The sequence below is a fragment of the Aspergillus undulatus genome (assembly GCF_047715775.1).
Source record: "Aspergillus undulatus strain CBS 261.88 unplaced genomic scaffold BDV17scaffold_15, whole genome shotgun sequence".
Lineage (NCBI taxonomy): Eukaryota > Fungi > Ascomycota > Eurotiomycetes > Eurotiales > Aspergillaceae > Aspergillus > Aspergillus undulatus.
The window spans coordinates 276,073-295,568 of record NW_027396619.1 but is presented as its reverse complement, the minus strand read 5'-3'; the positions used below and the strand labels follow the sequence as shown (position 1 = coordinate 295,568).

General features: G+C 51.7%; 8 protein-coding genes across 8 annotated transcripts; 3 read left to right on the top strand and 5 right to left on the bottom strand.

Annotated features, from left to right (window-relative positions):
• Window positions 1–1,363: 1,363 nt before the first annotated feature.
• BDV17DRAFT_45299 (uncharacterized protein) lies at window positions 1,364–2,356 on the bottom strand. The gene has a single exon (XM_073764539.1). The coding sequence runs from the start codon at window positions 2,101–2,103 to the stop codon at window positions 1,507–1,509; it is 597 nt and encodes a 198-aa protein (XP_073617143.1). The 5' UTR covers window positions 2,104–2,356; the 3' UTR covers window positions 1,364–1,506.
• Window positions 2,357–3,873: 1,517 nt separating this feature from the next.
• Window positions 3,874–6,040, top strand: BDV17DRAFT_289916 (uncharacterized protein; the record flags this gene model as incomplete). The annotated part of the gene is made up of 9 exons (XM_073761771.1): window positions 3,874–3,969; window positions 4,482–4,723; window positions 4,792–4,855; window positions 4,912–4,988; window positions 5,046–5,065; window positions 5,134–5,344; window positions 5,413–5,489; window positions 5,568–5,588; window positions 5,643–6,040. The coding sequence occupies 9 exons, from the start codon at window positions 3,874–3,876 to the stop codon at window positions 6,038–6,040; spliced, it is 1,206 nt and encodes a 401-aa protein (XP_073617142.1).
• Window positions 6,041–6,302: 262 nt separating this feature from the next.
• On the bottom strand, window positions 6,303–7,399 carry BDV17DRAFT_289915 (uncharacterized protein; the record flags this gene model as incomplete). Its single annotated transcript, XM_073761770.1, has 5 exons — window positions 6,303–6,576; window positions 6,658–6,808; window positions 6,862–7,112; window positions 7,166–7,273; window positions 7,341–7,399. The coding sequence occupies 5 exons, from the start codon at window positions 7,397–7,399 to the stop codon at window positions 6,303–6,305; spliced, it is 843 nt and encodes a 280-aa protein (XP_073617141.1).
• A 665-nt stretch (window positions 7,400–8,064) lies between these two features.
• Window positions 8,065–9,455, bottom strand: BDV17DRAFT_297755 (thermophilic desulfurizing enzyme family protein; the record flags this gene model as incomplete). Its single annotated transcript, XM_073763560.1, has 3 exons — window positions 8,065–8,578; window positions 8,633–9,106; window positions 9,163–9,455. 3 exons carry the CDS (start codon window positions 9,453–9,455, stop codon window positions 8,065–8,067), a joined length of 1,281 nt encoding a protein of 426 aa, XP_073617140.1.
• Window positions 9,456–10,387: 932 nt separating this feature from the next.
• On the top strand, window positions 10,388–11,255 carry BDV17DRAFT_289913 (GPR1/FUN34/yaaH family-domain-containing protein; the record flags this gene model as incomplete). Its single annotated transcript, XM_073761769.1, has 3 exons — window positions 10,388–10,513; window positions 10,568–10,763; window positions 10,837–11,255. 3 exons carry the CDS (start codon window positions 10,388–10,390, stop codon window positions 11,253–11,255), a joined length of 741 nt encoding a protein of 246 aa, XP_073617139.1.
• A 1,748-nt stretch (window positions 11,256–13,003) lies between these two features.
• BDV17DRAFT_297754 (glycoside hydrolase superfamily) lies at window positions 13,004–15,391 on the top strand (the record flags this gene model as incomplete). The annotated part of the gene is made up of 1 exon (XM_073763559.1): window positions 13,004–15,391. One exon carries the CDS (start codon window positions 13,004–13,006, stop codon window positions 15,389–15,391), a length of 2,388 nt encoding a protein of 795 aa, XP_073617138.1.
• A 187-nt stretch (window positions 15,392–15,578) lies between these two features.
• BDV17DRAFT_280860 (uncharacterized protein) lies at window positions 15,579–16,976 on the bottom strand (the record flags this gene model as incomplete). The annotated part of the gene is made up of 6 exons (XM_073759948.1): window positions 15,579–15,624; window positions 15,657–15,772; window positions 15,863–16,042; window positions 16,084–16,274; window positions 16,336–16,686; window positions 16,916–16,976. The coding sequence occupies 6 exons, from the start codon at window positions 16,974–16,976 to the stop codon at window positions 15,579–15,581; spliced, it is 945 nt and encodes a 314-aa protein (XP_073617137.1).
• A 1,052-nt stretch (window positions 16,977–18,028) lies between these two features.
• BDV17DRAFT_297752 (uncharacterized protein) lies at window positions 18,029–19,390 on the bottom strand (the record flags this gene model as incomplete). Its single annotated transcript, XM_073763558.1, has 1 exon — window positions 18,029–19,390. The coding sequence occupies exon 1, from the start codon at window positions 19,346–19,348 to the stop codon at window positions 18,029–18,031; it is 1,320 nt and encodes a 439-aa protein (XP_073617136.1). The 5' UTR covers window positions 19,349–19,390.
• Between the last annotated feature and the right edge of the window lie 106 nt (window positions 19,391–19,496).

Genomic DNA, 19,496 nt, shown 5'->3' with positions numbered 1-19,496 from the left:
CCACGGACGGACATAAATCTCTCCCGGGCCTTTATCAGAATTACAACAATCTCTTCCAGGACCATCCTCGGTATACACGGAATGTCAGCAATCTTCATCCAGCAGCACCGGCCAGTAGCCAGGCAGTTACACTCCATCTCCTCCAACATCCCGACTCGTGCTCACGCTGTATGGTCTACTGCTTTGGTATTCGCCGTTGTCATCCCCTTTATACCACCTGCTATGATAAGCGCAAGGTGGAAAGGGTCAGACGGTATCAAGACTCAGTAAGTCACTCATGTGCCAAAGGCTCTTTTCCATCCTGCTGTCCATGTTACCCACAAGCTTGCGAAAGATAACCTATGTTGACCGATACGCAGGCCATCCGCGACACCGCATCCCGTTCGTCTTTATGGTCAAAGAGGAGTCCGGATGTGCTAAGGCTGTATACGTCAGAGCTGAGTCCAAACGGTGTCTCTACGAGTTGATGTATCAGTATTCATTGTGTCTTTAATGAGTTTTCTTTATTGCCTAGTGATATTCAATGCATAGTCATCCTTCCAATTCTTGGAGCTCAACTATAATCCGTATGGGAAGATGATCGTATCTCTTGCCAGTATAGAGAGGGAACATCCTCTTCCACCTTCTAGACCGCAATCAGACCAACTGCCTCCCTCGCAAGCTCGTAAGCCGTATCAAATACATCTCCAGCACGAATCTATCATTCAAGACGCAATTCCGTGGGAGGGTTGCTGCTCCAGCTGTTCTCCCGCCGACGACCTTCGCACTGCCTCGCGCCTGAAGAGCATAAGCTAGGTCCTCACCTTCGGATATCGTCTGAGGACTTGTGAGGTCGAGGGTGAGTTTAGCCACGCCGAAACGTTTCTCTGTTCCGATATGTGTAATACATATCTCCTCTTTAGAGCCATCAAGTGGATTGACAGTCGTCAACCAGAGAGTCTGTTCAGCCGCCTAGAAGGTGTCGCAGGTGGCGCTAGAGGCAATTCCTTGTTGTTCATATTGGCTTCCATGTGTTGTAAAAAACATAAAGGACGAAGGGAGGGTGATGTTTTCCTGTTGTCTCCAAATCTTCTGCCCATGTGTCTACGCTGCGACGAAGACAAAATCCCGGGCCTAAGCACATCCCAGGCATCCGCGCCACGATGTGGGCGTCTTGCGCTTTGCTTCGTATTCCGGCTATCCAAAACTTGCAATATGCGGTTGTTGAACCACAACGAATAATGGACTTTGGAGGATGCTGGACTTTGATACATTGCGATTGAGACATATCAAACTACCTTGGATAAAGGAATTCACGAGAGAGCTTTCATCACGGCGAATAGCGAAGGGGCCAGAAACATCAGCGGTTTGTTATATTGTATGCACCCGACTGTTTGATATTATAACCCTCTTAGACTAAGATACCATGTCCGTTCATGGTGCTAGACTTACATCCAGTTGGACCGGGCCCTTGGTACCACCATCACCATCCCCGCTGGTAACGCATCCCATTTCAACTCACCGCGCTCACTTACTGTGAGCCTCTTCATGGGTGGGCTCAGGAGTGTCCTTGGTGACGTATACATTCACGACATCCTGATCTAGTCGAGGCGGTTTCAGAGTCCACCCGGTGACAAAAGATATCGTTCCCGTGGCGGGCTCGTTCATAGGTTCCAACGTATATGTCCTGGTAGACGTAGTCCTCGTCGGTCTGGGGTACTCAGGAATAGTCGGGCGAGTATACCTTTTTTCCTGTCCAAGAGGTCCTGTGCAGATATATTTCCCGACCATGGACGCGATGTTCTTGCAGCCGCGACCCATTTTGGGGTTCCATATGTACAGCATCCTCTCAGTAACGTCGGGGCCAGCGAGCGTCAGCAGCGAGGAACAGGTGTCGTCTGCTGAGACTCGGTGGATGAGGCATGTCGGGATGCCACTCAGGCAGATTTCGTCGCCTTCTATGGGGACGATCGAGGGGTTCTTGTCGTACGCGGTGAACATGAGGAGCCAGTGTGTACTGACGGAGTTGGCGCCTGCGATGGAGCCGATTGTGTCGCCAGCCTTGACGACGTATGGTTTCGAGCAGCTGTTGTTGACACAATAGTAATTGGTCAAACTGGGCATTGTGTGGTATACGGTACTATAGTGAGTACTCACATTTCTCTATTGAGCGTGAGGTGGGCGTTGGACGAGCGGGGCCAAAGCCCAGATCATCGTCGGAGCTACAGACAAGAGAAACGAGAAAGTGTTCATCATGTGTAACAAATTCATCACGACAATACGCAGGTTGAGGGTGGTCGATCCTTGAGCTCGCCGAAGGAAAGGAGGGGGCCGTCTAAGGAATATGCTGCGCAGGTGGTCCTACATCACATGTCCCGGGCTCTTGAAGAGGAGGAACCGATGAGAAGGACTTTGAAATTCTCCAGATAGCTTGGGTGACTTGCATTGGTCATCTCTCGTATTGTGGCGCTATGAGCCCCGGGGCCCGGGCACAGTCTTGAGATGGCCTGATACAGGACTTGGCTCAGTAGGCAGCCTCGAGGACCGCGTAAGAGCCTCTGATAATGATAGGCGCCTGCTTGGCAGCAAAGGAATGGGCGCCCCTCCCAGTTCCTCTATGCACATGTGGTTTAAACAGGACCCTAGCGCCGGGCCCCATTCAGCTGCCAGGAGCTCGCACCGACTCTGGGACTAGGTACTTGGCAGACAATCCAATCCCTCACTGTCGTCGTTCCCCTCTCTCGGACCATTGGTACTAATACCCGCATGTCTTCGTGTCTGATTCTCGTCAGTGTGCTTGACAACTCTATCGAACCGGTCTGAGCCAGAGCTATGAGTCTTGATATCCCGGAGTTTTGGCATCTCCCTTTCGACCACTTTGTGCTGGTGAGCAGTGAGACACACCCTCTCCCTTTTGTTAAGCGCTGTGTCCACCCATGCCACTGTTCGCTCAAGCATTATTCCAGGCGATGTGGGATCGGACCTCTACCATTACTACAGAATATCAAAAACGATTCCTTCTTGCGCGATGGATTAATCCAGGGGAGCAGGGGAGGAGGGTAGATAACGACGACCCTCTTCCATTGCCGCGATTATGCTAACTGATTCTCCCTCGATACAAAGATTTTTTGTAGACCCTCCAGGCGATATTCCTGCTCACATACCTCAAGGCCTCCTTACCGACGCCGACCGGGCCATCGACGGGAAAATAACCAGAACCATTTGGATCCGAACATGGTTCGGCGATAAAGACAATGCAAAAAGTCAAACCGCTGCGGATGTGGCTCATAGAAGAGTTTTCTTTTATGCCCTTCAATAGTGTGACGAACGCTTAGGCGATGATGTTATGTTCATGGACAAACAGTTCCTATTCGAGTGTCGGGACTTCGATGACACTCCTGACATCAAGGACGGCATTGCCCTCGGGACCCCAGGGTCCACATTTTCCTATATCCTGTCCGCACCAACTTGGCGACTACGATGCCGCTGACCCCGAGGAGGATGATGCCGAGCAAAAGCTGTTGGCTGCTGTAGCCGATCGTGGCGGGTGGGAGTTCTGACTTGATTCAATTGCCTCGGCACCAGGCATATCTGATGTGTTCGATATCCTCAGCACACGGGGTCTACCAGCGGAACTAACCATCGTCATCATGGAACTCGCCGGCTAGGATACGGCTCATCGCAGACTAGCCGTGGCGCACGACCCCTTCCATCCGCACACCCAATACGCGCTCCTCAAGTGCCTGAAGTACTGTTGGCTCCTGCTCGTCCGGTGCAACATGTTCGCTGAGAAATCGGGACTCAAAATTGTCTGGAAGCACGAGATATTCGAGTCCCTCAGGCGTGTGGTCGGGGTGACTGCGGGGAGGGAGATCTATAAGACGGAACCTGACCATGAGTGGGATGAACAACGCGGCCGGTCGCGGGGTCTATGGCATTATCACTTTCTCGGTCTTCATGGGAAGCATACTCTTACTGTTACAATTTAATGTATGATGAGATCAGCTGCGCGCCTAGGCGCCTTACATTAGCTTAGCACGCCTACTTGTTAGTATACTCTGTGCCGCTAGCCCTCTACCACCTTGACCATTGGAGCGTTTTAGTAGTTTCTGTTGCAAGGGGACCATATCTCATAAATACTACCTTAAGACCCTCGAAATACTGCAATTCGATATCTCACAATCGTGCCTATCGCATTGGCCGCCCTATGAAAAGCGTTCATCTGATCTTAGCCATAGCCCTAGTCCGGAACTCCGATGCAGATCGACACGATCGGCAATGCAATGTTGCTTAACTTGCTTTTTTCTCGTCTCATTCTCACACCATCAGACCGAGTTCCAGAGATTTCCAAGCTGTAAATCACGTCCAGGCCGCATTCGTCCAACATTTTGCTGAGGAACCGCAGGCTAGGGAATCTGTCATCCGCCTGCCCCTCTGTACAGACGCTTTCCACTTTCACAGGTCCAATCTAGCGACGGGATTTAACGATTGAGATGCATTAGGCCAGAGCTGCTCTGGCAATTGCCCTCGCGACCGTGGCAACCGCGACGGTCGCACCAGAATACCTCCAGGTGAACCACACAACAGGCGATCCGCCACCGTCCGGCGCAGTCGAACATGTCCAGACGGTTGTCCTGAGCGGCGGACGCGATGCGGTCGGTGAAAGTCAGCCCGATGATTGTCCTACGATCATGATTGGGACTGCAACCCCTGGTGGAGATCATACGAATGGGTGGGCGGAGATGTATGCAAGCCTGAAACCAACACAAAAAAAATCAGCCCCTGCCTCGAGGTTAATGGTCCTTCTTGCAGCCCCATCGTCGCCGGATTCGATTTGAGGAGGCTTGTTGTTGATCAGGATGCGAACGCGACGATCGTACGTGCCTTTCTCCTTGTTGTGAACAGGGCTAATGCTGATGAAATCTCGCTCAGATGTACTACATTGAAAACACCAAGGATTTTAGCCAAGTAAAGCGGGTGGTTATCACAATAGCTGGCCTTTGGAGAAAGTGCGTGCTGTATTCCCGTTATTTGGACACATTCATTGCTAACGGTCACATCGCCAGTGGATGGAAATATGCTAACAGTAATCATGACCCCCAACCTGATCAACCGAGTCAATTTGACACCATACATCTAACTGCCTCTCTCCAGACATGCGGAACTCCCTTCTCTGCGCCGCCGGACGAGAGACCATCGATGCCGACATGAACCAGATCCTGATTGCCGCACCGCAATGGCTAAACGAAGAGGATGTCGCCGTCGGTGCCACTGTGCCGAATGATATTTACTTTCATAACAACATCTACCAGCGGGGCGCGGCTGCTGTTGGTCCGGGGGAAGTTCACATCTCATCCTATGAAGCGTACGCACCTCCCGTGGAGCCCCTTGCATGAACGTGATAGGAAATCCCACTCACAATGGGTCGCGCAGAATGGACCAGTTGGTAAACATATTCTGGAATAAGGATATATTTCCTGCCTTGGAGAGTATTGTTATTGCGAGTCATTGTATGTTGAGGCCGCCTGAAAATATGCAATCCAAACGAGTAGAGACTAACTGATAGATTTCTTCCTAATAGCTCTCAGTGCACAATTTGACTCAACTCTGTAAGTTTCTTTGCCTCTCGGAGCTCCGTAATTATAATTACTGACTTATTCTAGATGCAATGCTCCGCCCAACTCAACCCCAAGACCCACAAATAACATTCGGCATCATGAACCCAGGCTCCTACGCCTGGCCCCTCCCATCCCGCCCTGCCCAGTCCGAAGAATGTAGCGAGACCTACGACGACTGGCCCTATGGCATTGGCCCCGGCGACCCCGACCCTTTCTCAGCATACGTTCGCGACGAAGCCCTAGCTAACCGCATCGCGATTGAGGAACGCTACTTCAACAAAAAGATCTTCTACGGCTTCGGCCTTGAAGGTCATGGGCTCGGCGACTCGCATTGCGAGGCAGAGTGGCAGGGGAGTACGCATCTTGAGCGGGTGCAGAATTTTCAGAGGATGTTGGATGGGCTACCTGGTGGTATGCCTGCAGGTCACTATCGACTACATTGAGGGGGTTAACCATCAGGATTGTCGTATGGTAGCTCATGATCTAGTTGGTTTGTTGCCTCGATAAGTATAATTGATGCTAACTGGTGTGGGTAGTTTGTTTCCGAGGCTATGCAGAGGAAGCTATTTCTGTTATAGGCAGTATGAAATCAGGTCCACCGGGTTCCAGTCGGCGTTATAGTGAGGACGACAAGATAGGTGCTTCTCATGACCTCGCGCAAGGAAGGTTACAGGGCCAATATGCCTAGAAGTGCCTATCTTCTCCTTACTTTCTCGCAACTGTAACATAAAACGGCAAATCCAACGCAATACCAGCCTCAACCTCCTTCCAGAATACAGCTAATTTCTCTCTTAGCTCCGCTCCAGATCCCAGACTCTCATCCGGCTTCCCATCTAGTAGATTATAGCTCAGCTCCTCCCACGCACCGAGGACGAGCGTCGTGGCGGTGAAGCGTAGTGCGGGAATTATGTTGGGTGTGTAAACCTGCGCGTCGGACATGCCGATATCTTTGCATAGGACTGGAAGAGTTTTGAGCCAGCTACGAATAATAAACCGGGGTTAGCAATGTGATTATCTTGTCTTGTCACGGGTTTGATAGGATGGAACCTGGATAGACTACTCATAGTGTAACCCCGATGCATCAAGATACCGTCTCCACAACTCCAGTTGTTGCTCTAACGCCGTGGGAGCCGTAAGGGTGCTATGCGCGGATTTCACGACGGCTTGGTTGTAAATGTCTGATTCGACCCATTGGATATACCCGCCGTGCTCTGTTCATATCAATTCATCCATAGCCACATTGTGGTTCATAGGGAGCACATACTCAACATATCAACAAGATTCCTCAACACATACTTCGGATCATTGTTCCTGATCAGCACACCAAAGTACTTAATGCAAACGACATCATCTTGCCCTTCTAACACCTGGGGCACCGGCTTGAGGATATCTAGTGTATGTAGGTTGACGTTCGACGCTAACCAGTCAGCCGGCGGGAACTGGTCGGCAGTGATGTCGAACCCGTCGATCTGGACGGTGGAAGGAACGCGGCGGGAAAGGGAGATCGGCCAGATTCTAGGGGATGTCAACGTTTGTGTGTTTTGTCAACTGGGAGGTGACATACATACCCAGTTCCTGTCGCGATATCCGCAATATTTGCATCTTCTGACACTGGGATATCCGGGTGGAGGAGGTAGTCGAGGGTTTCTTCGACCCAGTAGTGCTGGAGATTCAGCCTATATGTTAGACCGATGTGAGCATCTTTGGCCAAGGAAGAGGGAAATAAGCAATTTTTCCACCTACCGAGCGCTTGACTGACTGTTTGTCTGGATCATATATTCTCCCGCTTGAATGGGTGCCATGTCGGTAATGATGCTTTGCCTTGGAAATCTGGGGATTGTTCACAGTGTCCGAAGCTTATCCTTTTGCTTCCGAATCAGAAATCGAAGAATATATTTCTATTCGTATTTCTCCGCCCCTTTCTCCATACTGACGCCGGGTCAAATCTGAATGACTGGCATATTCCATCAGCGATTCCGCCGATACGCATACGCACCTTGCCATGGTCAACAGCAGCTATTAGACATAACCTGATTGGGTTTATGGTACTCGTTCCGTCGACGGGATGTGCTCCCTGTGGAACTTACCAATTCTTCCTTGACGAAAGCCCAACACCTCTGGGCCATCATGCCACTTTATATTACTCAAGCCGATGCATATGAGACCTGGAGACGAGAACAGACCTCCTATCTGAGACAAACGTGGGTTGCATCGTGTACTTCAGGAACCTTTCTACTGTCGGTCACCATTTTGTCTGGAGACTTGCTATATTGTGAGTACGTGACTTGTGTTTAAGCTTTTCCGCATGCTAGTAGTCGCTAGTAGTCAATGGTGGAACGAAGGAGATATTTCAAAAGTCATGCACTTTCCCTACATGTTCCGTTTTCCAGTAAGTATATTTATAATATGGCTAAGGTTCATCTGGTTTTGCATTGAGCAAATAACTACTCAAAGACATAATGCACCCTTACGTGTACCACGACGGCGTCGGATACTCCTTCAGAAGTACAAATCTCCCCAGTTCCCGATTCTTATATGCCACCGGATCATGCAGCGTATGCGTCCTCAGATCCCTCCAAAACCGATCAAGTCCCACCTTCAACGAAGTCGCCCTCGCCCCCGTAACCTCAAACACCCCCGACGCAACCCTTAGTCCCGTATCCGTAGTCACGACCTTCACGCTCGCAATCCACTCCGCGACCTCGCCCCGTTCCTCGGGTGTCAAGGCAGACCGGTTGGAGCTATACTTGGCATAGAGTCCGGAGAGCTGATCTCCCGCGCGATCGGCAAGCGCTTCGGCTGCGCGTAGGTGCGCGAAGAAATTGCCGTAGCGCTCGAGGATGTAGAATTCTTCTGTTGCGGAGGCCTTGTTGTCGCCGCCGAAGGGCCACGCGCGGGTGTTGGTTGTTGTGTACTTTGAGGCAAAGTCTAGGGCACCGAGGGCGATGCCTAGGTAGAAATTGCTGAAGACGAGCTGGATGCTGCAAGGGGATTAGCATATATCGCGGGTAATGTATTGGAGGGAAGGGGCTTACGTTGGAAGAAGCAGCGCAGCAAACGAAGTCAAAATGATATCCCCAATGGGCTCCTTGGTGCTGGCATCCCAGCCTAGCGCATCCTTCCAGGGGACTCGGACATTCTCAATCGTGACACCACCAGACTCGGTGAGTCGAAGACCGATGTTGTGCCAGTTATGAGCGAATTGAATACCTGGCTGTCGCGTTGGGACAAGTGCGAATATGTGGTCTTCTGTGCCCTCGAGCACGCCTTCAAGGACTGTCAAATCAGATACCACGCCGCCCGTGTTGAAGAACTTTGCGCCGTTGAAGATAATGTCTTCGCCGTCGGATGTGATCTTGAGGTCACTGTCTCGAGGATTGACGGCGCCGCCGACGAAGTAGTTATTTGTGAGGATTAACTCGTGCGTCCTTTCGATTTGCTCTGGATTACCGACTACATTTGCCGTAGTTGACCAGAGCAGGTGGTATCCAAATAGCATTCCGATTGACCTATCGTAATTAGCCTTGCACGGAGTATTCTCCCATTGGAACATTAGGTATCTTACCCGTCTGTCTTAGCAACCTCCCGAATTGCCTGATACCCAACACTCCACGGCTGTTCCCCGCCGCCATACCTCTTTGGCCCAAGAAGCTTTAAGAGGCCCGAGTGCTTGAGTAGGGCAACCTCCGCACGTGGTGACTTGTTCTCTTGATCTCGTTGGGTGGCGTCTTGGGCCAACACTTCAGCTACCTCGCGCGCTCTGGCTAGCCAGGCCTCGGCGTTGTCGGGTAGGGCGGACCATTTAGCTTCATATGAAGCGTATACGGCTGGGTCGGTTGACGGGGAAGGAGTCGCCATTATGTAGTATAATCTTGAGTGAAGTCCCAGGGTGTGATCTAGAAAGTTGTGCAGATTTGTTTACAACCGTGCTTGACCCTTGGGTAGCCTGCTCTATATACGATCCAGTCATGAGAGAGGGGCAAATGGCGCTTATTGCATGCTGGCGGTACAAAATGATGCGATGCTGTACTATGCATACCGCTCGTGTTTATTCACTTGAAAGTTCAAGCTCGGCCGATAGTAGGTGCGCTTTCTTTGCGTCAGCACAGGCAACTATGTCGTTATCACAGCCCGCGAACTTGATCGGCCGACCCACTGCAGGCGAGCGGAGGGGTACCAACCATGAGCAACTATGACCTTAGAATCCAATTTATCGCGCAATGATTACTACGTATCCAGCTAGGATTTGTTTTTGAGTTGCGCATGATACACTGCGCCGAGAAGCTGCATGATGGGCAATTTGACTTATCGCCCTATAACCGTAAGGTTGAGGGTGCACTCCTTCAATATATGCACCACCGGTTGATTCGTCGCAATTAAACTCGACCTATTTACTCGTGTAACGGTCTTGGTCTTTATTTTATGGCAAGGCTGAGGGCAGAATAGACTACCGATTGGGTTGGAACAATTTGCAGCATCTGCAGATCATATTGGGCCGAACGCACGCCATCGTAAGGTTAATTGTGCAATGGACGCTCAACCCTTGAAATATATCTCTACGGATAGTATCAGCGACCGAATGAACTTCAAAATTGGCCTTTTATATTGCCATGATCGTCAAGTAAAAGCCGGCTAAAGCAGGTGGTTCCGCGCGCCATACATAGATCGCGATGATGTGATAGAGCGATGCATATATATGTTGATGTTGCAGCAGCTGGTCCTCCCCCATACAGTATACTCTGTAAAATATTTGACTGGATCGTGGTCTTACAATCCTTTGACCCTCCAAGATGGCCACGAAGAGCCCTCAAGACGAACTCCATGCCAACGGCAAAGCCTCCGACTCTCTGGATATTGAGAAGCAGCAAGCCCTAGGTCCGGTCGAAGATGTCAGACCGAAATCACTCGGTGCAGGCGTCAGTTCTACTCCTCCCCAACGCATCGCCTTGACACTGTCTGATAGTCGATAGTCCGCTCTGGCGCTGGGCGCCTTCGGCACGACATTAACCACGCTCTCGTTGGCGCTGATGGAATGGCGCGGCGTCACAACAACAAATGCCTTCGTCGCGAACTTTTTCTTCATTGCAGCATTTGGTTTGGTCATCACTGCGCAATGGGAACTATCTATCGGCAATGGGTTTGCGTATACTGTGTTTAGTGCTTTCGGTACGTTCATCCCATCTTCGAGACCATTCTTACGCATATATGAGACGGGGCTAATTTGTCTTGTCATTCAAAGGCCTCTTTTACGCCGGCTACGGCGCCCTCCTAACACCCGCATTCGGAGTCTCAGACGCATACGGCGGAACATCAACAGCAGAATACAACAACGCCGTCGGATTCTTCATGATTCTCTGGACTGTCTTTGTGTTCACATTCCTGATTGCTTCGTTGCCAAGTAACATCGCGTACATTCTGGTCTTCCTATTCGTCGATCTAGGCTTTCTGACGGTTGCGGCGAGTTACTTTGCAAAGGCTGATGGAAATGCGGAGTCCGCTGTTGCGCTGCAGAAGGCTGGAGGGGCTTTCTGTTTTGTGGCTGGGTTGGTTGGGTGGTATATTGTTTTTCATTTGTTGTTGCAGGATAGTCTACTCGACTTGCCGCTGGGGGATACGTCGAGATTCTTTGGGAGGAGGGGAAAGGGGAAGCGGGAGTAGATTGATTGATTGGGGAGCGATTCTGTATGGCACGAGGTATGAACTATATGCTGTTCAAAATCGCCCTGAGTTTAAGATGATATATGCTACAAGAGCGGATTTTTGTCGCCATAAAAATGTTAACGACTTCAGGATGGTGCCCAGTTCCAGATATGAAGATCTTGAAGTAACCGCCGGTCACACCAACTCCCAGTATGGCGAACCTACCAGGAGAGTGATCGAGGTGGAATTGTTGTGGTACGAGTGATGTTTTATCTTCAAACTCGGCCCTGTTCCCTACAGTTTCGTACAGTGGTCATCGGGCACCAGCCCTCATCTCGAACCTTCACCTCGCGCTGGGTAGATTCGTGCTAGTTTAACCGCTCCACAGAGACGCCTTTAGTGACGCATATTTCGTTTTAGACTACTCGGTCTACGTACGTAGTGAGTTAGTCTCCTGTCACTGTCCGTAGCCTATTTACCCCTGTGGCTAACTCCCACACCTCGGTAAAATCCGATCTGCAAGTACAATGGTACATTGTTGCCCTTCTTCGTATATTTCGAGATTAGACATCCCCATATTAATATCCGGTAAACGGCGACAAGAGCATATGTTTTTATAAAAACAGAATGGGTAGTTTTTGCGACACGCAAAAGATATGTGAGACCTGCGATACAGCTTGGGGGCTATTCATCCCGCGTGCTCCCGAGGTCCTCCCATCGCCTTGCCGAAATCGGGAGGCCAAAATGCCGAGGGGCGTGAGTATGTCCAAGATGGTATCGGGCTATCATCCTTGGCCTATGCACGGAGTAGTAGTAGTTGGAGAGAGCCAAGACGGCGGTGATTGCCTTTCCCGTCATCTTCGGAGCTTGTTTGAGCTTGAATATATCGTGTCGACCGTGTCATTGCGGTGCACGGAGTTGCTTTGCGCCATTCCAGACCTAAACACCATCTGGGATAAGTCACTGTGTACCAGCAAAAATAGTGTCAGGCTCGTCCAGCTGCAAGATCCTTCTCCGATCGCCTGCACGCTGCAGGTATAAGGTACCGGGGGAATATCCGAGTCAGGTGACGTCGTAGCCCTAGAGGAAGTGGAGCAGACCTCGACTCGAGCAGTTCCACGACAGCGAAGTGAAATCACCATTGGACTCTTCTTATCAGATGCCCCGCCGAATGCCACTGACGATAAATTGGCAACTCGGAAAATCCGAGCATGTCTGCAAAATGCCAAACTCCTCTAACGGCGAACGCCACGCTCCTGGGATCGACGAGTTTAATTCGACATAAGAACAGTCTTCATGCTCCTCTATACCTCCTCACAATATGAAGACGGAAGATATAGATTCTCTAGGAACAACCCCGCTCCAGTATTCCCTAATCGTAGATCGCCCAGGTCTCCTGAGATCATGAACCCCTGTTCGAGCTCAGATACGATGCGGCAACGGATGTTTCTTCTACAGCCACGCGTCAGGGCGGAAACATGGCTTGTATCGCCTCAATTCCGACCTTAATCCCGGTCGATCTTTCCCAGTTCTACTGCCATATCCATAGCCTACGTAAACCGGTGCTTCCACGACAAACCCACTCTATTATTCCAAGGCGAGCTTAAATTGATGACGCTGGCCGCGAACTACAATGATTTTCTCGGACTCTGCCTCTGATTCATTCGTTCTTTAAGTTCTCTTTCTTGCCATTTCTCTGTTTTACCACCACTCTTTTTTGAATTTTTTTTCTCTCTCTCTCCGTTCCCCCCTTCCACCTCGGCAGGATGAGGTTCACCGACCTCGCGCTGCTAGCAGCAGCATCTCTCCCTAGTGGAGTGTTGGCCGCTTCGAACACCACCTCCAGCACCTCCAATGCAGGTCTTCTCTCCACAGGCCTAAATCTTGGGATCTACACCCCCGCCTACCAAAAAGCCAAAGCGCTGGTCGCAGGCCTGAACACGACCGAAAAAGTCTCGATAATAACAGGCGGGTCCGTGGACGGAATCTGGAACGCATTGCAAAGCAAAGACGGCATGAGCGGCGTCAACCAAGCGTACTACGTCTCCTCTTTCCCACTCGGTAATGCGCTGTCTATGACGTGGAACAGAACCCGCGCGTACGATCAGTTTCTCGCGACGGGGCGGGAATTCTATGAGCTGGGCTATAACCTTGTTAATGGGCCTGAGCCAGGTCCGCTTGGGCGGACGCCTTGGGGCGGTCGAGCGGCTGAGGCGTTCTCGCCTGATCCGTACTTGTCGGGGATTTTTATGGGGGAGGCTATTAGGGGTCAGAATGCGGCTGGAGTTGTTTCGGCAGGCCGGCATTGGATCTTTAATGAGCAGGAGACGAATCGGAGTAGTATGACGGGTGGGTCGTCGTACTCTGCTGTTGTAAGTGACAAGGCGACGCATGAGCTTTACGCGTGGCCGTTTGCCGATGGTGTGCACGCTGGTATGGGCGCCGTTATGTGTGCGATGAATAGCGTCAATGGGACTGCGGCGTGCGAGCATGAGCATTCCCTGACGGGGATTTTGAAGGCCGAGATGGGATTTCCCGGTCTTGTTACGGCCGATGTAGGCGGGCAGAAGACGGCGTTTGGAGCTGCGAATGGCGGGCTCGATATAGGGTCTAGTCAGTATTGGTCTGATGAGATTATCTCCGCCGGTCTAAAGAATGGATCTCTCACGGAGGCAAGGCTCGACGATATGGCGATCCGGAATGTCATCGGGTACTTCTATGTCGGTTTGGACGACGACAAGCAGCCTTCCGTCGCGGACACGACAGACAACCGCAACGTGCAGAAGAACCACCGTGATCTGATCCGCGGAATCGGCGCCGAGTCTATGGTCCTTCTCAAAAACGACGCGGGCAGCAACACCGGTCTCCCATTGACAAAGGGCGGCTCGATCGCCGTCTTCGGTGCGCATGCTGGCTTCCCTCTTGCCGGGCCCAACCAGGCTTTCACGATCATGGGCTCCGACGGCGATACGTACCAGGGCCACCTTACCTGCCCTACTGGGTCTGGCGCTGGCTCGAATGCGTACACCATCCCGCCCCAGCTTGCTTTGACTCTCCGCCAGCGTGAGGAGGGCGGAATGATCTGGTATATCACCAACGATACCTACACCGCAAGCACCAGCTCTGGTATTCCAGGAGGCGATATGAACGGCGGTAGCGGCGGTGCTCCCGGTGGAGACGGTGGTGGTGCCCCTGGTGGTGGTGATGGCGATGCCACAGGCGGCGGCGGTGGTGGTGGAGGAGCAGGAGCAATCGGCGGCGCAGGCGGAGGCACATCAGTAACCCCGTCCTACGCAAACTACGCCTCAAGCGACTCCCACGCATGCCTCGTCTTCCTGAACGCACTTTCGGGCGAAGGCGCAGACCGCGGCGAGCTCTTCAACTCTGACCAAGACAGCATGGTCACCGAAGTCGCAAACAACTGCAACAACACGGTCGTGATCATCAACACGGTCGGACCCCGACTCATGGAGAACTGGATCGAGCACGATAACGTCACGGCTGTTTTGTATGGTGGCCTTCTCGGTCAGGAGTCTGGCTTCGCGATCACGGATGTTCTCTACGGTGATGTGAACCCGTCTGGGAAACTCACGCATACAATTGGGAAGAACGCGAGCGATTATCCGGTTGGGATTTGTGAGACGGCGGTTTGTGATTTCTCTGAGGGTGTCTTTATTGATTACCGCTGGTTCGACGCGAAGAATGTTACCCCGAGATATGAGTTCGGGCACGGATTGTCCTATACCAGCTTCGAATACGGTCCTGTTCATGCCCAGGCTACACACCCCAGGGCACTCTCATCGCGGTATCCCACTGGTCCTCGCGGACTCGGAGGCAAAGAGGATCTCTTCGATGAAGTCGTCAAGGTCACGACCTCGATTTCGAACACCGGTAAGGTACCCGGTGCCGAGGTCGCGCAGCTCTATATTACCTTCCCTGCGGAAGCTGCGCAGCCGGTTCGTGTCCTGCGTGGGTTTGACAAGGTTGCTATCCCTGTTGGTGGGGAGGAGCAGGTTACGTTCTCGCTCCGTCGTCGGGATCTCAGTTATTGGGACGTTACCGCGCAGCAGTGGGCTATTGCTAAGGGGGTGTATAAGTTTTCGGTTGGTGCTAGCTCGGCTGATACTCGGGGGGTTGCGAGCTTGAGGATTTAGAGCTCTTCCGGCCTTCTGTGCTCTTATTTCAGAAAGATATAGATTCACTGACTCCATTTTAGCTGTGTATCAATAATCCAATTCCATTCAATACATTCCCTCGCAAGGTCATCTTCCATGCCCGAGTAGCTCCTCCCTTAGAATATTCTCAACCTCCTCCAAATAACCCCTGATACTGTTGGGCTCCTCATCCCTCATGTAAACTATAAACCATCCGTAACTGCTCACGGAACCTGTAAAAATGAAAACAGTTCATCCCAAGTACAATATCCAGCGTAAGCTGAAGTCCTCGCCAACAACAACGTCGCCATTCTCCCGTTGCAGATACCGCTCAATAATACTCAGACTGCTTACCTGTGCATCAGTCGGTACCGATGCGTTCTGGGCCCGCAGGGGGCTGTGCCATTGCCACTAGAGCTTGCGTGAATGGGTCCGTGAGTTCCTTCATCTGTCGGTTATTTTGATACCGACGTAATAATCGTTCAGTGTCTTCGCAAGTTCGCCTAATGTCGCAGGAAGATCCGTTGTGAACGGGTACGGCGCGAAGTAATTAGCCACCGCTATCTCGTTATGTGGTGCAGCGAGGTAAGGCCGGAGATTGAAATCCGCAGGCGCAGTATATCTTGTGACGTTCGAGGACGGGTCCCCATGCTTCATGAGCGGATGTATGAGGCGTGGATGTCGGATGTTACACTGATGCCTTGCTTCTTGCACGCTGCCACGATCGCGCTCGTTGTTTCTGGCGAGAAGCTCTTCTCGGTATGCCGGCATCCACCAGGTGCTGTCTTCCCGATTTTCGAACGCAGCCTGATGGCCGGGAGGCGGGCGATGTAGTCGTTCGTTAGCATTGCATTTGCTCGCTCGATTGCTTCTTCTCTTGGTACTGCAAATCCCATGGCTTCCTCGACGGGTGGAGCGAGTCACTTATATTCTTCGCCGAAAACTATAAGTTTTGGGTTTGCGAGTGCGCTGAAGTATTTCGAGCCCGATGCTGTAGAGGACAACATGGTGAGCTAGTATGACGAGCTCAGATGATTTGCGGAGGTAATGGAGCTTTATCTGCTTGAAGACTCGACTACCCTGTGCGTAAAACTCTTCTCCATCAGATGTGTCGGAGACGATGAATGTCGTATCGAACCATTCCTGGAGCACGGCATCATGGGGTACTTCATAGATATAGCGGTAAACATCGTTCTTTTCTTCGATCGTGAGTGCCAAATCTGGTTTTTCGTATCGCAGCTGCTTCCAGGCGTTTCGTAGGGTGGACTCTATATCGGCTCCGGCCAGGTCGTCGACTGCATCAGGAAGTATTCGCGGCCGCCGCAGAGGGCAGCGGTCGTCTTGCCATTGAAGTGGAAATATGTTTCCATTCCGTTCAATGGGCGCTCCAAGCGCTTGGGGGAGACTTGTGACCATGACATTTCCTCAGGTGTATTGGATTTCTAGATGAGTTCAAGAAACAGTATTGTAGTCCTAGACTTGCACCGGGACTTCTGATATTTGTAACGCATGCAGCATCCCCACATTCCTCTGATGCTCGGCAAGGCTGATGGAATCGATTCCAATGCATGTACTCGCAAGCCATGGCTTCATGATCTTGATAAGGGCTGATGCCAATCATGAAGCACGCCCATCGCGGCCAAAGTTCACTGCTCCTGTCCGTGCTCCTGGGATCTTCGTTGGAATTACTCCTCCAAGGAAAGCCAAGGATATAGTTGGATTGGAAGGCTCTGCGCCTCTCAGCGGCCAGTTGAGAGGCAGGTCTGGTGTTGGTGCGCAATGGCCAGGTTGTAACCAGGGAAGAGTGCCCACCCAGGTGCCGTGGAAGATGTCGGGTCTGAGAAATGGAATGCGGCGATACGCAACTTTCAGGTTGGGCAACAACCAAGAACTTCGACTGTCTGCACGTATGTGGATCCTATGAATGCAATAATGTTGACTTAGGTTTACAACACGTTGTGACCATTATTAATTGCGTGACTTCCTTAAACCTCCGTGGCCAAGATATATATTCGAGCGCTTCATCCAGAGGGACAGAGTCAAATGCAATAGCTAATAAAGAGCAATCTCCAACAACCCAGTCATGAGCATAAAATAGATACTGAGCCTTGCCACATTTGATGGCTCGTATGACGGGAGTTGTAGTGGTCTGTCCCGTGGCAGTCAGCAACGTGCCCTGGAGGCGTTTCCGGAGACCGCTCCGGCTGCGCTGGGATGACTTTGAATTCCCAAGGTCTCTACGGCTCTAGTATTTCTATAAGGTAATTCGCCTGCAGCTTAAATGTCATGCATCGTCGCTGTTGGTCTCGGCCACACCTGACAAAGCTGGATAAGACCACAGGCCGCAGGGAGTGCAACAGTACAGCGCTTCTTCGGAGAGCTGATGAGAAAGACGATTAAAGAAACCGATCGTGGCTCTCTTTTTTTTTTTTTTTTTTTTTTTTTTTTTTTTCTTCTCTTTTTTTTTTTTTTTTTTTTTTTTTTTTTTTTTTTTTTTGGCTATCAACGATCCTGTACTTTTGCTGTCAATTGTATACAAAAAGCTGACCTATCTCAACAGCTATACCCTAGACATTGTGCTCCAAGTTGCAGTCGCCCGCGACACAGCAACCCTCAAGAGAAGAAACGACAAAGTGCCTAGAAGCTTCCACCAGTAATCTCAACAGAGTAATCCAGACCGGCCTTAACCTCATCCGACAAGTTAAATGCATCGTAGTCAATAAGTTCCGCAGGCGTGTTGACAACCACAAGGCTCGCTTCCTCAGACCCAGAAACCTCCGCCTCACCGGACCCATTCTCAAGATCAACGTAGCGCACCGAACCAGCTTGCGTGTCGCGAATGGCCAGCGTCGCAGTAAAAGCACCCTGAGAAGAAACAGTCACACTCACAGTCCCCGCCCCATCCATTGTAATCGGGTTAATGTTGGATCCCATGTACTGCGGCTGGCGGTCCGACTTGACGGTGTAAGAGCCACCGTTGCCGTCGAGGTTTGCGTAGCTCAATGTCTCCCTCTGCGCAAGGAAAGCCTCATTCGCAGCCTGACTACCAATATCCACATACGCCATGCGCGCCCAGTACCGCCCGATGAGGCTCGCAATGGGCGTGTCGCCGATAATCCTCGCAAGGGTATGCAGCGGGGTCTCATTACTCCCAACCTCATACTTCTCATTGAGATGCAAGACCGCGTCGCGTCCCAACCCGGTGAAGGTATCCGGGTTATTCGTGATGTACGTCAGGATCGGCCACGACTGGTAGTAGTTTCCTGTACCCGTTGATCCGTCCACGATGACCTGGTGGCTGTCGCCGATGACCTTGGCGAGCTCGATTATGGAATTGCCGGTCGACTGCCCGTATTTCTCGCGTGCGGAGGCGCATAGGTCGGATGTCATGAAGGTGTCGGCAAACCAGTTGGCTAGTGGTTCCCACCATGCGCCCGTGGCCGTTTGGTCGACCCAGTTCCGGACATGGTATGTGAGGGCATGACCGTATTCGTGGACTGTCACGGAGGGGTCGGTGAGGTAGTCGCTCACGACCTGGACGTAGCTGAACCCTGAGGTGTAGTCCGAGCCCATAACGCCCGCTGCGCCGCCGTCGAGGGTCGAAACGGAGTAGATGTTCTCCTTGTACCAGGTGTCCGCGGTATCAGAGTCAGAGTTGTAAGAGAGACCAGAAGAGCGCCAGCCAAGGTCGGTGACGAAGCAGGTGTATGCGGACTCGAGCATTTGGAGGGTTGTGTCGGCTTGCTCGCCGGTTGAGCCGTAGACTCGGAAACGCGCTGAGTCGGTGTGCCCGCTGCTGGCGATGTTTGTGACGTCTGAACCAACGTCGGGGTTTGCGGTGAACTGGGTGGGTTCAGCTGGGGCTGCGCTGACTGAGGATTGCGATGGGGTGGGAGCTGCCAGAGCTCCGGCGGCGAAGAGGGCCGCGGTGGCGTATCTGTATCTTGTGGGAGACATGGTGGGAGGTGTTGTTTGCGATGAGACGGATTTCTAAACGGCTTCCTCTACGATATTCTGGTCGGTTATATAGGGCTTTGATGAAATGAGCCAAGCCGGACGAGTTGCCAGGTTAGGGCTGTGTTTCATCTTGCGGTGTCCACACTGC